At 24.2% G+C, this 13,275-nt stretch overlaps 1 protein-coding gene across 1 annotated transcript; it reads left to right on the plus strand.

Annotated features, from left to right (window-relative positions):
• Positions 1-2,524: 2,524 nt before the first annotated feature.
• On the plus strand, positions 2,525-12,832 carry LOC145848155 (polypeptide N-acetylgalactosaminyltransferase 4-like; the record flags this gene model as incomplete). The annotated part of the gene is made up of 3 exons (XM_082953830.1): positions 2,525-2,701; positions 3,128-3,360; positions 12,660-12,832. Coding segments are annotated over exons 1-3 (556 nt in total), but the record flags the coding sequence as incomplete, so codon positions are not given.
• Between the last annotated feature and the right edge of the window lie 443 nt (positions 12,833-13,275).

Below are 13,275 nucleotides of genomic sequence, written 5' to 3' on the forward strand. Positions count from 1 at the left end.
CACACAAAGTTATTTACTTGTTTTTCAAACAAAATTGTAACAAAAATACTTAATATTAACTAACTATCAGTATCAATGTAAGAATCAATTTTTAAAGCAATAAAATTTGTCAACTAAAATCTAATTTAAAAACAACAACTACAATCTTTTATACACATACCTAACGTGTTTGCAGAATTAGAAATTTATGTTTAAAAACTGCACCCAGAAAACAAACAAATTTGAATTGAAGGAAACCGTACTTTTCAATCGGAAATAATTTCCAAATATTTTCGCGTTTGATTTCACAACGTTACTACAAAACTGAAATTTTGTGTTTTAGCGGGCTTTCGATGAGTCAATCAAGTGTTTTTGCGGCCGGTATTGCTTCCTTTGTTGTTTTATTATGTACATAATTCAGTATACTAGGTTAGTAGTTGAAGCGATTTTAGTTCTAGTTTTATATAAAACTATATCTTATTTTAATCAGCTGAAAAGCGAGGTACGTTTTTAGGTTCGAAATAAAGATTTTTGCAGTTTTGTAAGCATTGGATCATATAATTTAAACATTTATTTTTTCTGTATACTGTTAGAAATTTAAAGTATAAACAAAACATGTTTGAGTCAACTACTTAGTAGTTTTTTTTTTAGTAGCAATATCAAATAAAAAGCTTAATGATTTCAATTTTTTCATTTTTAGAGTCAATGATGGACAGAAGTGCATTAATCACCTTTTTTACAGTTTTTTTAAAATACATGATTATCATAATTTGACCACTAAGTTTTGATAATTAGGTTGTTAATAATAAATAACTAGATAGTAGACTTTTTTAGACTATGCTTCTTTTTAAAGATCTTGTTTTATTGTACAAATTAACAGTGTTAAACTTGCTCATGGAACATTGTTTTATCCATAAATTTTGATTCAGTATCTTTTTATCTGGCACCATCTTAAAAGTTATATGTCTGCCTCTGTCTTAACAAAAGTTTTTTTTTTAATCAGATAGGAAGCAAATAAACTTTTATGTTTTTTATTAGTATACTAACGTTTTTGTTATGGTTTAAATAGGTTTTAAAAACTTAAACCAAAACATTTTATCTACTTATAGCGTTTTCTTCGTGTCAAATTTAAGCAGTTTCCATTATAGTTTATTTACAGTAACTGAAATACTAAATTAAAGTATTTTGAGTTCACAAAGTTGTTATTTTTCGACTTAAAAGCCTTTAATTTGCATGTCTGCAGGTGACATTCATTAATTATTTACTATGAAAAGATAGTTTGGCCTTTGTATGACTTCTTGTTAGTTTTTGTTAATTCATTTGAATTATTGTTTGGATATTTGTTATTTTTAATTATAGCTTGGACTGCTAAAATTTTGCGAGATTACGGCTAAAAAAATTAAAGATAAGCTTTTATTTATGAAACAGTAACTAAAAAAGTTGAATAAGCTGTTTCATTATTGTCTAATTTTTATCTGTTACAACTTTTTTTTGATTTGTTTGTGAAAGATTTTAAGTACTTAAAAGTAATTAATTTAATGTTCTTTAATGATTTTAAGCTATTTTATAAAAAAAATAATTAATTCAAAGCAGTTTATTTGATAACTGTCCTATGGTAAACAAATTTTTGATTTTATATGTACTTATAGATTAAAATTTGCTAACTTGCCTTCTTCTTTGTTTCAAGTTAATGATCAAGCTATAAATTGATATAAATTAAATGGAAAAGTAGACAAAGGTTTTAAGCAACTAACTTCTTTTACTTTAAGCTACTTCTTAGTTTTTCTTCAACTACTTAGTTGTTCTATTGACTGTTGAGCCCGGAGAGTACTTTAAGTTGTTTACCATCCACAGAAAGATGTTTTGGTTAAATGACAAATAGTGTCATTAAAGAGTTTTTATATTTGTGACAAAATGTTAACTTGATTTATGTAGAAAGTTTTAGTTAAAAACTAACACGCTTTTGTTACACGTTCTGAGCTAAGAAAAAATGTTTAACTTTTAATTACTTAAAAAAAAGTTTGATAGAATATATTCTGTTGTACTTGATCTAGTCTGTATACAATGCATTTTTTGCAGTTTTTAACTCGACTAAAAAATAAAAATAAAAGAAGTACCAAAGTTTGCTTTTATTTTATGTTTTGAAAAACAAACATACATATGAAACAACATAATTTTAGAAAATTAAAGATACAATTAAGAAACTTAATGGTATACAGGAGACTAAAATAAACAAAAATAGCATTAGTGATGTCATGAACGATAATTTAATTGTCAACTAAAAATATTGATAATTATTTGCAGTGAAAATTCGCACCACTTTTCTATGAGAACTATTTTAAAACTAACTTCAAAACAAAATCTTTAAGTAAAACACTGTCTAATTAAGCCAAAATTTAAAGTTCTAACAAATGATTTTCATAGAACGAATGGAGTCTCAAATTAAATTCTTAAATTTTCAAACAAAAAGCTTAACAGAATTCTGTTCAATTAAGCTAATGTAAACTACATACCTCTAACAAATAACTATTTTTATAGAAAACAATTAGAATCTTATAAATAGTCAATGTAAATGAAGGTGAAAATAAGAAAGTTTTTCGCATTTGGTGTTGTATTAACACTTTTAATACTTGTCCTGGTCAACTACAAGAACTTCGAAAGCTACAAGAAGGCTTTTGGTGGCATGGTGGTCAAGAATATCGAAAACTTTATGGAAAAGGAGGTAAGAAAACAGTTTATTACTTTGTACATAACAAAAGTATGTTACTAGAATTCACTTACCTACAAAAATTTTCGTCGAATTTAAATATCTCTTGAGTATAAACGTATTAGAAATGTTACGCTCTAAAACTACTTGTGTTTATAACTAAAAACAGTAGTGTTTATTTTAAACTGTGTGTGTTTGTAAAACAAAACCTAAATAATTTAGTTTTACAATGCTGAATACAAGTTTTCAAGTTTTATACGCCTTAATTGTAAAATATTCGATAAAATATCAACTCTCTATTTGAAAAAAAAAATATTTTTCATTTACTTATATAATTGATTTTTTAACTTTTAAAATTTCCAAAACAGAAGTCATGTACTCATTAACTTTTTTAATAACAAAAAAAAATATTTTCAAAACATTCGACTGGTTTTTGTGCAGGAACTCCTCTCAGACAAAAGAAATCTGACAGTCATCGATTACAAGCGACCAGCTCTGCAGCGACCCCCACTGGAAGTCAGGGGCGAGTTGGGGGAGCTGGGGGAGGCGGTTGTCATAGAAACCTACGAAGATGAGGAGGAAAGGAAGAAGCTGTGGTCGATGTACGGTGTGAACATCGCGTTGAGTGAGAAAATAAGTGTGCACAGATTGCTGAGGGATAGCAGACATGAAAGGTATGTTAAGATGTAATAAAGTTTAATTTTTACGGTTTGCATGATGTACTCTTAATAAGTTACAGTGTTTATGTTAATTTTGTTACAAACAGTTATGAACTGTTGTTTATTGAAATTATTTGTAAAGTAATTGGGGTAAACATCGCGTTAAGTGAGAAAATAAGTGTGCACAGATTGCTGAAAGATAGCAGACATGAAACGTTTGTTAGTAGTAATTTTTAGTTTTAGAAATTGAAATACTTAAGTGATTTCGAATGTTCCCGTTGATGATGTCAGAAATTGTGGTTCTTTTAGTTTAAAATATCTAAAATAAGTTACTTGTCAAGTTTATATACAATTTAAGTTGCGTTTGAGAAACAGTACACTTTGCTGTTAACATTTTAAAATATTCAGCATAGTAACTTTAAAAAATTAAAAAGGTTGATGTTAATTAGTAAATAAATAGCTATGTTTAAAAGCTAGAGAAAACATTTAAGAAAAGTTTTTTTAATTGTTTTTAAGTTGTCATTCTTATACTTTTCGTATTTCTTAATTTTTTTCTTAGTATGCTTATAAAATCTGTGGATCAATTTAAGCCTTAAATCACATTTTGATAAGATAAATATCCTAAAATTAAAAAAAAAAGCATTTCGAATAAAAAAGTTAGAGGTAGCTTTTTAAAATTTGTGTTTTATTTTAATTGTTTAGTAATGAATTTCTAAACTCCTTAATACATTTTACACTTTACAATTTTTTAATACTCTATATAACTTGATTGTTTTGCTCAAGCACTTTCAATGTTTCTGTTGAAAAACTACACAGCTTAAAACGACACACAAAATTTTAATCTCATAATTTATCATCTTAAAAGCTTTTATACAAAAGATTACTATTTGCAGGCTAGACTAATGTTTAGTTTAAGATTAAGCTTTTAATAGTGCAAAATTATAAAAACTTAGAATACAGAAGTTTTCTCAGCTTCTTCATTAAAAACGCTTTTGTATAAATTGTTTGCTTATTCAACGTACAAATAAAAATAAAAATTAAATAGTGAAACAAGAGTTTATTATTACTCAAGATAAAAAATAACATTATATAAAATGTGTATCGATTTGTTGAATTAAAAAACTATGTATTATGATGTATACTTAATGTTTTACAAACTGAAATACTGTATACAAAGATAACATTTTTGAAAACTTATTTAAAATTCAAGTTTTGACAATGTTTACTAAAAATACACTGAAGTTAAATTATTGTGCAAATACTTTTCTTTCCATTGTTGATATTTTAAATTATTTCCTGTTTGTAAAACTTTGTAGAAAAAACTTTCCTTCTTTTAGTTTTTTTTATCTTTACAGTGATTTTTCTACAGAAACTTCATTTCTATTATTAAAATAATTGATTTGTTAATAATAATTATAGAATAAGTGAATACTAATTTTATAATATGAAATAAAATTCTAAATTCTTAAATTTCATGTCGACTAACATCAAATGTTTTTGTAAAACAATAAAAATCTAACTAGTTTCTAGTTGTCTAACATTTATAAAAATAGGATTAGTAAATTTGAAAAATAAACATATTAATTAGAATGTAAATGCTTTAAGTTTAGATTTTTATAAATTTTTTTAATTATTTTATCTAGCTTAACTTTTAAAAGAAATTTTCTCAAAATTAATTTGGTGTATGTTAAGTTAGTTTAGTAATTTAGTTATGTCTGAAAAAAAAAGTTTGACTTTTTCCGTATACAATTAATTTACAACACTTATTTTCAAAAAATTGTTTTAGTTTTTTAACAGATTTCAAGTTCATTACAAACCGGAACTCTAAATACAAAGTGTACTCTATATTTATTTTTGAAATTTATGTTTCTTTTTATATGGGACGATTTCATGCAGTTATATGTTTAACTTGTAAATGAACCAACAAAACTTTGGCTTTAATAGTGATGTAATCATATTTGAAAATGCATATTCAAACTTTTTATTCTAAATTAAATCGCTCTCACTTTAAATTTATTTTAAATATTAATTTTTCCATAAATATCCTTGAGAATTGCGTATTAATTTAACTAGTAGTTGTAGCTTGTTATTCTTTAAGCATAATTTTTTTAATATTATTATTTTATTCATATTCTAAAAGCATTTGCTTTTTGATATCGTCGTAATTTTAAGCTGCTTCAGAAAAACTCGCTGTTAAAATGCAATTAGATTTTTACAAAATTTCATAACAAGTCACGCGTGCGGTTGAGCTGTCTTGTGACGTAACAATGCACCATTTCAAAAATGTGAAAAATACTACGTTTAATTTCAGCAATCGAAAATGTAACGCAGGATACCTAGAATACCATCCCTCTAACTTCACCTGATATTTAACAGGTCCTTACAGACCTTTTATATTAGAACAGCATAATAGAATAATATTTTATTGTTCGTAGGTTTATTGAATCAAATATCAATCTTGTACTCACAGACTTTTCATAATAACTGTTTTTAGATATTTTATATTTTTGTTACAAGTTTAGTAATTAACTAGTTTTTACTCGGTCCTAACTTGGTCTCTAGTATTAAATGACTTCAATATTTTTTAATAAGTTTTGTAGTTACTATTTTAGTTATAGATGGTAAATATACTTTTAAATGGAATATTAAAGTGCTATGTAAATATGTTGTAAAATAAAGAAAACAAATTCAAAAACTTTCCTTTTGCATAAAGCTCATTATTTTCTTACTACATCGTTTTTTTCTTTATACAATATAAAGTCCTTTTTTTTGTCATCATATAAAAGATGTGCAAACAAAGTTTAATTAAAACTTGATTACATATATAGTTTTGTACATAATTATTTGTATGTTTTCAAGTATTTGATATAAATAATTGAAAACTAGAGCTACTACTGTTCAACTAAATGTGGTAGGAATTACACTTTTAAACAAAAATAACAACATATTTAACTAACTTTAGTTTGAAGCTTTTATTTTGTTTTATAAAAGTCTAAACTATGAAATAAAAATATCAAAATAAATATATAAACTTAAAAAGATTTTTAGCTGCATTTTTAACCGTCAATTAGTATTTAAAGAGAAAAAGCAACGTATTAGAACTTTTTTGAACCTACTCTTATTTGCTTTAATAACAAATTTTTATTTCTGAAACTTATTGGTATACTAATTCATTTTATTTTTTTTTATTATAAAACAAAAAACTATCTACGATTTCTTGTAAACAGTTTTAAAGTAAAGTTAAGAAAAGTTTTAAAAAGTATTTTAGATTTAGAATTTGTTTTAGACTTTTAAAAACAAATTCGAATGCATCAATTTTAAATAAAATAACTTTAACAATTACGTTGTTTGCAATTTAATATTCATAGTAGCACGCTTTGGCAGTCAATCAATATTTAATGAGATTAAAACTAACTTATAAATTTAAGCCACATTTAAAATGCATTTTTTACCAAAAAAGCGTTATATAAATACCATCTAATGTAACTTTTTATTTATTATTGTCTAAATCAACAACCAATTTAAATGTTATTCATAGTATTCAACACACTTAAAGTGTTCAACAAATTTGAAGATATGGCTTTAATGTAAGAAAAATATTTAACGAAAAAAAAAATATCTACATAATAGCAAAAATGAGTAAAATGTTAGTACAACAGATTTTTATTTATTGCTTGAAATAGTTGTTCTTTAAGTATTTATAACAAGTAAAAAAAAGTATTGCTTTTGAGTTACTTGTGTTCAATATAAGACTTAACCAAAATATACAAAATGTTATCGTTGTAAAAGTGCAACTGCTTTTAATCGTTGTTAAATATTTTGTTATATTGTTACAAGTTTATTACCAAATTAAAATAAAAAATGCAATGTTAATCGTATTTTATTTACTACAAAACAACTACAAAGCTTTCTATTATTATTTTTTAAATACAGAGTCTTTTTATAATGTATTTCCTAATAATATACTAATTAAAAAAATCTGCTTTATTTGTTGTTTTTTTAAGTAAGTTTAACTACTAAAATGTTAACTTTTTACCTGTTTTTTTTGTTTTACCTTAAAAAATTTTATTAAACTTTTATGTCAATACTATTTGTTTTCTGTTATGTCGTTTACATGAATCTGTTCAAATTATGATAAGACATTGTAATTATAAAGTATAGAAATAATAAAGCTACTTTTTTCCGTAATTCTTGCATCTGAGCTAGTCTGTGACGTAATAATGTATGAAGGAGATTAGTTAACAAACATACTCAAATTTCAACATTAAATATATATATATAAATGAGTAACTAGGGTACCAAGTTAATTTAAAGTTTATTTTTACAAGGTCTTAAATAACAGACCTTTACAAATAAACAGCTTTTATAAGCTAGATTTTGTTGTTCCTTTTGTTGTGCTTAGCAATAGTCTTTAGTTTTTTGATTTTTTCTTTATTTAATCTTTTTATTTGTAAAAATAAAAAGTTCATAACCATCAAAATCAATTACATTTTTGTATGATGTCTTTTCCGTCAAATTCTATTAAATATTGTTTATTACTAAAAGCAAAAATTTTCTGACGGCTTAAACTTTAAATTTATACAAACAAGTTTTATTCAAAGTTTAATTAAAATAGAAATTATGTTATAAATATGCATTTGTTAGACTGCTTATTAACTAAAATTTAAATTGCAATGCGTTCATGCTTGCACGTTTTGCATTTGAACTAGTTTATGACGTAACATTGAATGAGAGCGGTTAAATTTAAAACGCACTGAAAATTTATATGGTAAATATTTACATGTACTTGGATATCCTAGTCACTAATCAAAATGTAAGGTTAATTTTGTAGGGTCTTATACCACAGGCCTTTTGTGGTAAAATATGTCTTTTAATTTTATTGTGTTTAAGGATAATTTTAATGTTTTAAGTTTTGCTCTTTTAAATTTAAAGTTTTTTCCAGCTATGTATTGTTGAATAATATATCATTGAAAAATTAAAACATCTCGATCTAAAATAAGGTTAAATTGATAAATTTCACTGTAATTAACAAAAGAGATATATCAGATTATTTTTGAATTATCAAAATTTGAAAAGCATATGTTTGAAAATTAGTGCTAAATGCTTGTGAATTTGAACTTCTTTGTGACGTTAAGTTGTAAAAAAGCGCTAAAATTTTAGACGTACTGAAATTGTACATAAACATTGTTATGAAATTGTGCCTAAATCTATTATTTTTATAGTTATCAGTATAGATTAAGAAATATATTACCATAAAAGTCATCTTAAACTTCGTTATTCAAAATGTTTCATAAAAATTAAGCCTAGGTCTTAAATAACATTTGAATTTTGAAATGAATTAAAACCCACGCTTGTATTATGTTTGCACTTAGTTCTGTTTATCAAAAAATCGATAAATTTTCAAAAAAGTTCAAATATTATTCAGAAAAAAAATTACAAAAATTAGGGTAATTAACTTCACCAAAATTCGATTTTTACAAGGTCACAATACCATAGGCCTAAAATAATAATAAATATTCAAAACCTAGACTTGATTTATATAAAACATTTTGAATAACGAAATTTAAGATGACTTTTATGGCAATATATTTCTTAATCTATACTGATAACTATAAAAATAGATTTAGGTACTAATTTAAAGCATACTGTTTATGTTTAAAAAATTATTATATTAAGTAATAGAGCATTCTGAAAACATTGTTTTGTTAAAACCTTTAACAAAGCTACCGATAGGAAACATTGCTAAATAAACTTTTTGTTTTTAATAAAGAAATACACTTATGTTTTCAATATAATTTGTATCAAAATAAGTTTTAAATAATATTTTTGAGTTGTATACTAATTTTAACTCTTATGAACTTTTTTTGTCGAGAGATTACGTTCAAAGTATTTTACTATTTTTAATAGGTAAAAAATTTTGCTACGAATATTGTAGACAAAAAAAAACAAATAAAGCATAATATAATGCAGTAGTTGAATAAACAAACAAGTAAATTGTTTTCTACAGATTAAACATGTTTTTGTTAATTTTTGTATAGAGTAAGTGTACTTTTTATTATTTTAGAAATGGTTGAGAATATTGCAGTTTTTAAACCTACTAAAGTGGGTACTTTTCTTGTCAGTTGGCCAAATTTACCAGAAAAAGTAGTTTATTAATGATTGTTCCTTAGCATTTCCAGAATAAATTAAAAAACATTTAAAGCTTTAAAGTTTTTATTTTTTTATTTAGCTAAAAACATTTATTTCAAGATAGCCGAAATAATCGCAGCGTTAATAATAAACAAAGTTGGTGCTTAACATATTTATTTGTTTGCGTTTTAACTGGTTTTTGACGCAACAAAGCAAAGAAGTGTTTTGTATTGAAACATTAATAAGTTTTAGCGGGCAAATACACATTACTAACATTATAGCCTGGGTACCAAACGAACTCTAGAGGTGGTTTTTAGAGGGTCATAACACAATAGGCCTTTGATAATAAAAATGTTTTACAACATGAGTTTAGATTTTGTAAATAAATTACAATAAGTTGTACTTAGCTTAGTAAATTTTTGTAAAAACAATTTATTGGATGCAAATAGAGTTTATGCGCTCAATATTAAACAGGTCAGTGTTATAAAAACTAAAGTTTATATCTAATTAATAAAAAATATCAAATTTTGTCACAGAAAAGACTAGAGTTTGAAATGATACGAATGTTATAACTTACTATACATCATTTTTAATCATAACAAAATAACAAAGTAGTTCAAATCATTGTTTATACCAATCAAAGATGGGTTTTTATTGCAGTGACTAAATTCTAGAAATTTTTAAATTTTTATTTTTAAACTTTTTATTAAACGAAAATACTTAAAACAATTATGTTGAAAGTTCAAAAGTTAGATATAATATCTTTCTGCAATCATTAAAGTTTTAATTAAAATTAACTTCTAAAGTAACATTTTGCACATACCTAGTGTTTTCGAAAAATGTATTTTAGTGTAATATTTATTTAATATAAAAGTTACTTTTTTTATTATATTTTGAAAAATAGTACTTTTATGTTTAACATTGTTCAAAGGCATTTAATATTTATATTGATTTTGCTAATGAACTTGTGTTTTTCGATGAAAGAAATATTGTATATTAATTGTTCATAGTTATGTTGTATATGTATAATTTACTAAATAAAAATATTTTTTTATTAGTTTCGTAGATGTTAAACAACGAAATTTGTTTACGAATTGTAATTTCTATTACGTCTTTCTTTTTTGTTTGCATTTGATTTAATTTATGACGTAACGATGCTTAAAAGCGCTTAATTTTCAAACAAACTGAAATTTTAGCAAGTAAACATTTATAAATACTTGGCTATCCTGTGTGCCAATCGAATTCAAAATCTGATTTTTAGAAGGTCATAATATCGCAGGCCTTTTATTATAAAATATGTTTATAACTTGAACTTATATTTTTAAACTATGTTTGGTAGTCAAATCGAACTTAACTTTGCTTCGCTAAGTAATATTTTCTTAGTTATAGATAAAAACTCTAAGTTTAATGCCTAATATCAAATAATGATTCGTTCATCAAAGTTTTACTTTAAATAGTTTACTATTAATTTTTAAAGTCAAAAGTTTCATAATTTTATTTAAATAAAGCATTTTAAGTATTTTTTGAAATTTCGTTTAGCTTCTCATAGTTGCACTCATCTACAGTCAATTTATATTTATTAAGAAAAAAGCTTATTTCTATAATTTTGTTACTTACTTGTTGCTTTCTTTGTTCAGTAAAACATTTTTATTTAACTGCTATCTAGTTCGAAGTACTACTTTGATTTTCCAGTTTTAAAATAGAAAAAAGTCCGATTTTATGTCATTTTATAATAAATAGATACACAAACTTAAATTTTTATCTTAACTACTATATAACCTTGAAAAGTCATTGAGTTTTAAAGTAAAACAAGTTCATGCTTTTCTATTGTTTGCATTTCAGTTTGTTCATGACGTAACAATGTAACTAAGCGCACAATTTTCAATCGTTTGGAAGTTTTATCCATAAATTATTCTTAATAATTGGGTATCCCGGCATCCAGTCGAAGTTAAAATCATATTTTACAAGGTCGTAATATCACAGGCCTTTAATAATAAACTATAATTTCTAACTAAAATTATAGTTTAGTAAAATATAACTATAAAATTGAAGATATTTCTACTTATTTATATTATTCTTACTAGTTTTATATAAAGAATTTATAAATTATGCAATAAATGGATTAATATTTCTTTCTTTATGCAAATTAAAACGTACAATGAAATAATTAAACATAAATAGTGTACTCAAATACTAATTAATAAAATATTAAAGAACTTGTTCATTTTAATTTGCTAATAATTTGCTGTTTCTTTTTTAAGGCAAAACATCGTTTTTGACTATTTCTTCATTATTTAACAACAAATGCACAAATTTGAGTTTTTGCCTAAAGTAACTTAAAATATAATTTTAATGAGCCAAACTTTTTTGAGTTTAGAACCAAAGAAGCTATCCGTTTTTATATCGTTTTTATTTCAGCTTTATTATGACGTAAAAGTGTATAAAAGCGCTCAATTTTCCAACATTTTACAAATGAAAATTATTGACAAATGACAATCTTAATACCAATCCCACTCAAAATTCGAATTTTAAAAGGTCATAATACCACAAGCCTTTATATGAAAATTTATTTATAACTTATATTTTATTTCAGAAACAGGTGTTATATGATGTTTTTATCTAAATGATTATTTTTAGTTTTCCTATTATATGTTAATAAAATTTGCAAGTTTGTAGGTAACTTAGTACAATAAATATAAATTATAACTACTGTTAGAATAATAACAGTTACTTAAAAAATATTTTAACTATAACCATTTTCTAATAAAGTCAGAGTAAAAAATTCTAGTTCACACTGTCAACTAATATCAATAGTAATTTTAATAACGTATAAAGCTAGAACAACTTTATTAAATAAGCAATTAAAACTAACTTTCAAATGATTTTTTTTATTTGTTATCAAAAAAGACCAAAAATCGACTTTGCAAACTTACCATTGACGTTTATTGCATCAAATAAAGTAAATAAGCATACTGCAATTTACTACAATATATCAGAATTACTAAGAAAAAAAAGTTCTAATACTAAAAAATATATTTAAATTTAAATATCAGTTGCAAGGAAAAACCCGAGTTCGATTACCTTAAAGCTTAGTGGTTGCTTTTAAAATAATTAAACTAAAATAGTTAAATAAAGTTAACTATGTAGAAAAAAACAATACTTTATATTTGTTTTTTGCTTTTCAGTTGCAAAGTAAGACCAGAGTTTGATTACGCAAACTTACCACTTACATCAGTTGTGGTGGTGTTTTACAACGAACCAATATCGTTGGTGATGCGAACCATTTACTCAATTCTACACACCACTCCGGACCATTTGTTGGTGGAAATAATACTGGTGGACGATGCTAGCGATAATGGTTTGTTTTTTGTGAATTGTTTGAACATTGAATACTAAGTATTTCTTTTATTATAAGCTTTCTAGTATATTAAAATTTTAAAGTAATGAGTGTTATTTTATTTTAACTTGTTTACTTATAATTACAGTAACTTAAAGTTAGTTTTAACTATCGTAGTTATTGTCTTAAAAGCACAATGACGTTGTTGACTTTTCATGTTTTTCTAATTTCTCCAATGTTTAGCTTTGATATTAGTTTAGGCTTAATATATTGTCCTGGACAAGACGTTAAAAGGTATCCAATTGGTGTGTGACTCGATAACAGAAAAGTTTTTCTTGCACCAGGTCTTAGTACCAAACATTTTGAGCGCTTTTATTTTACATTCAATAAACAATATTATTCGTATTGTAAAACATTTTTAGATATAAAATTTTTTAATATCCATGTGTTTAATTATAGATAAA

The sequence above is a fragment of the Thalia democratica genome, unplaced genomic scaffold (assembly GCF_965202585.1).
Source record: "Thalia democratica unplaced genomic scaffold, ktThaDemo2.hap1.1 HAP1_SCAFFOLD_1259, whole genome shotgun sequence".
NCBI classification, from domain to species: domain Eukaryota; kingdom Metazoa; phylum Chordata; class Thaliacea; order Salpida; family Salpidae; genus Thalia; species Thalia democratica.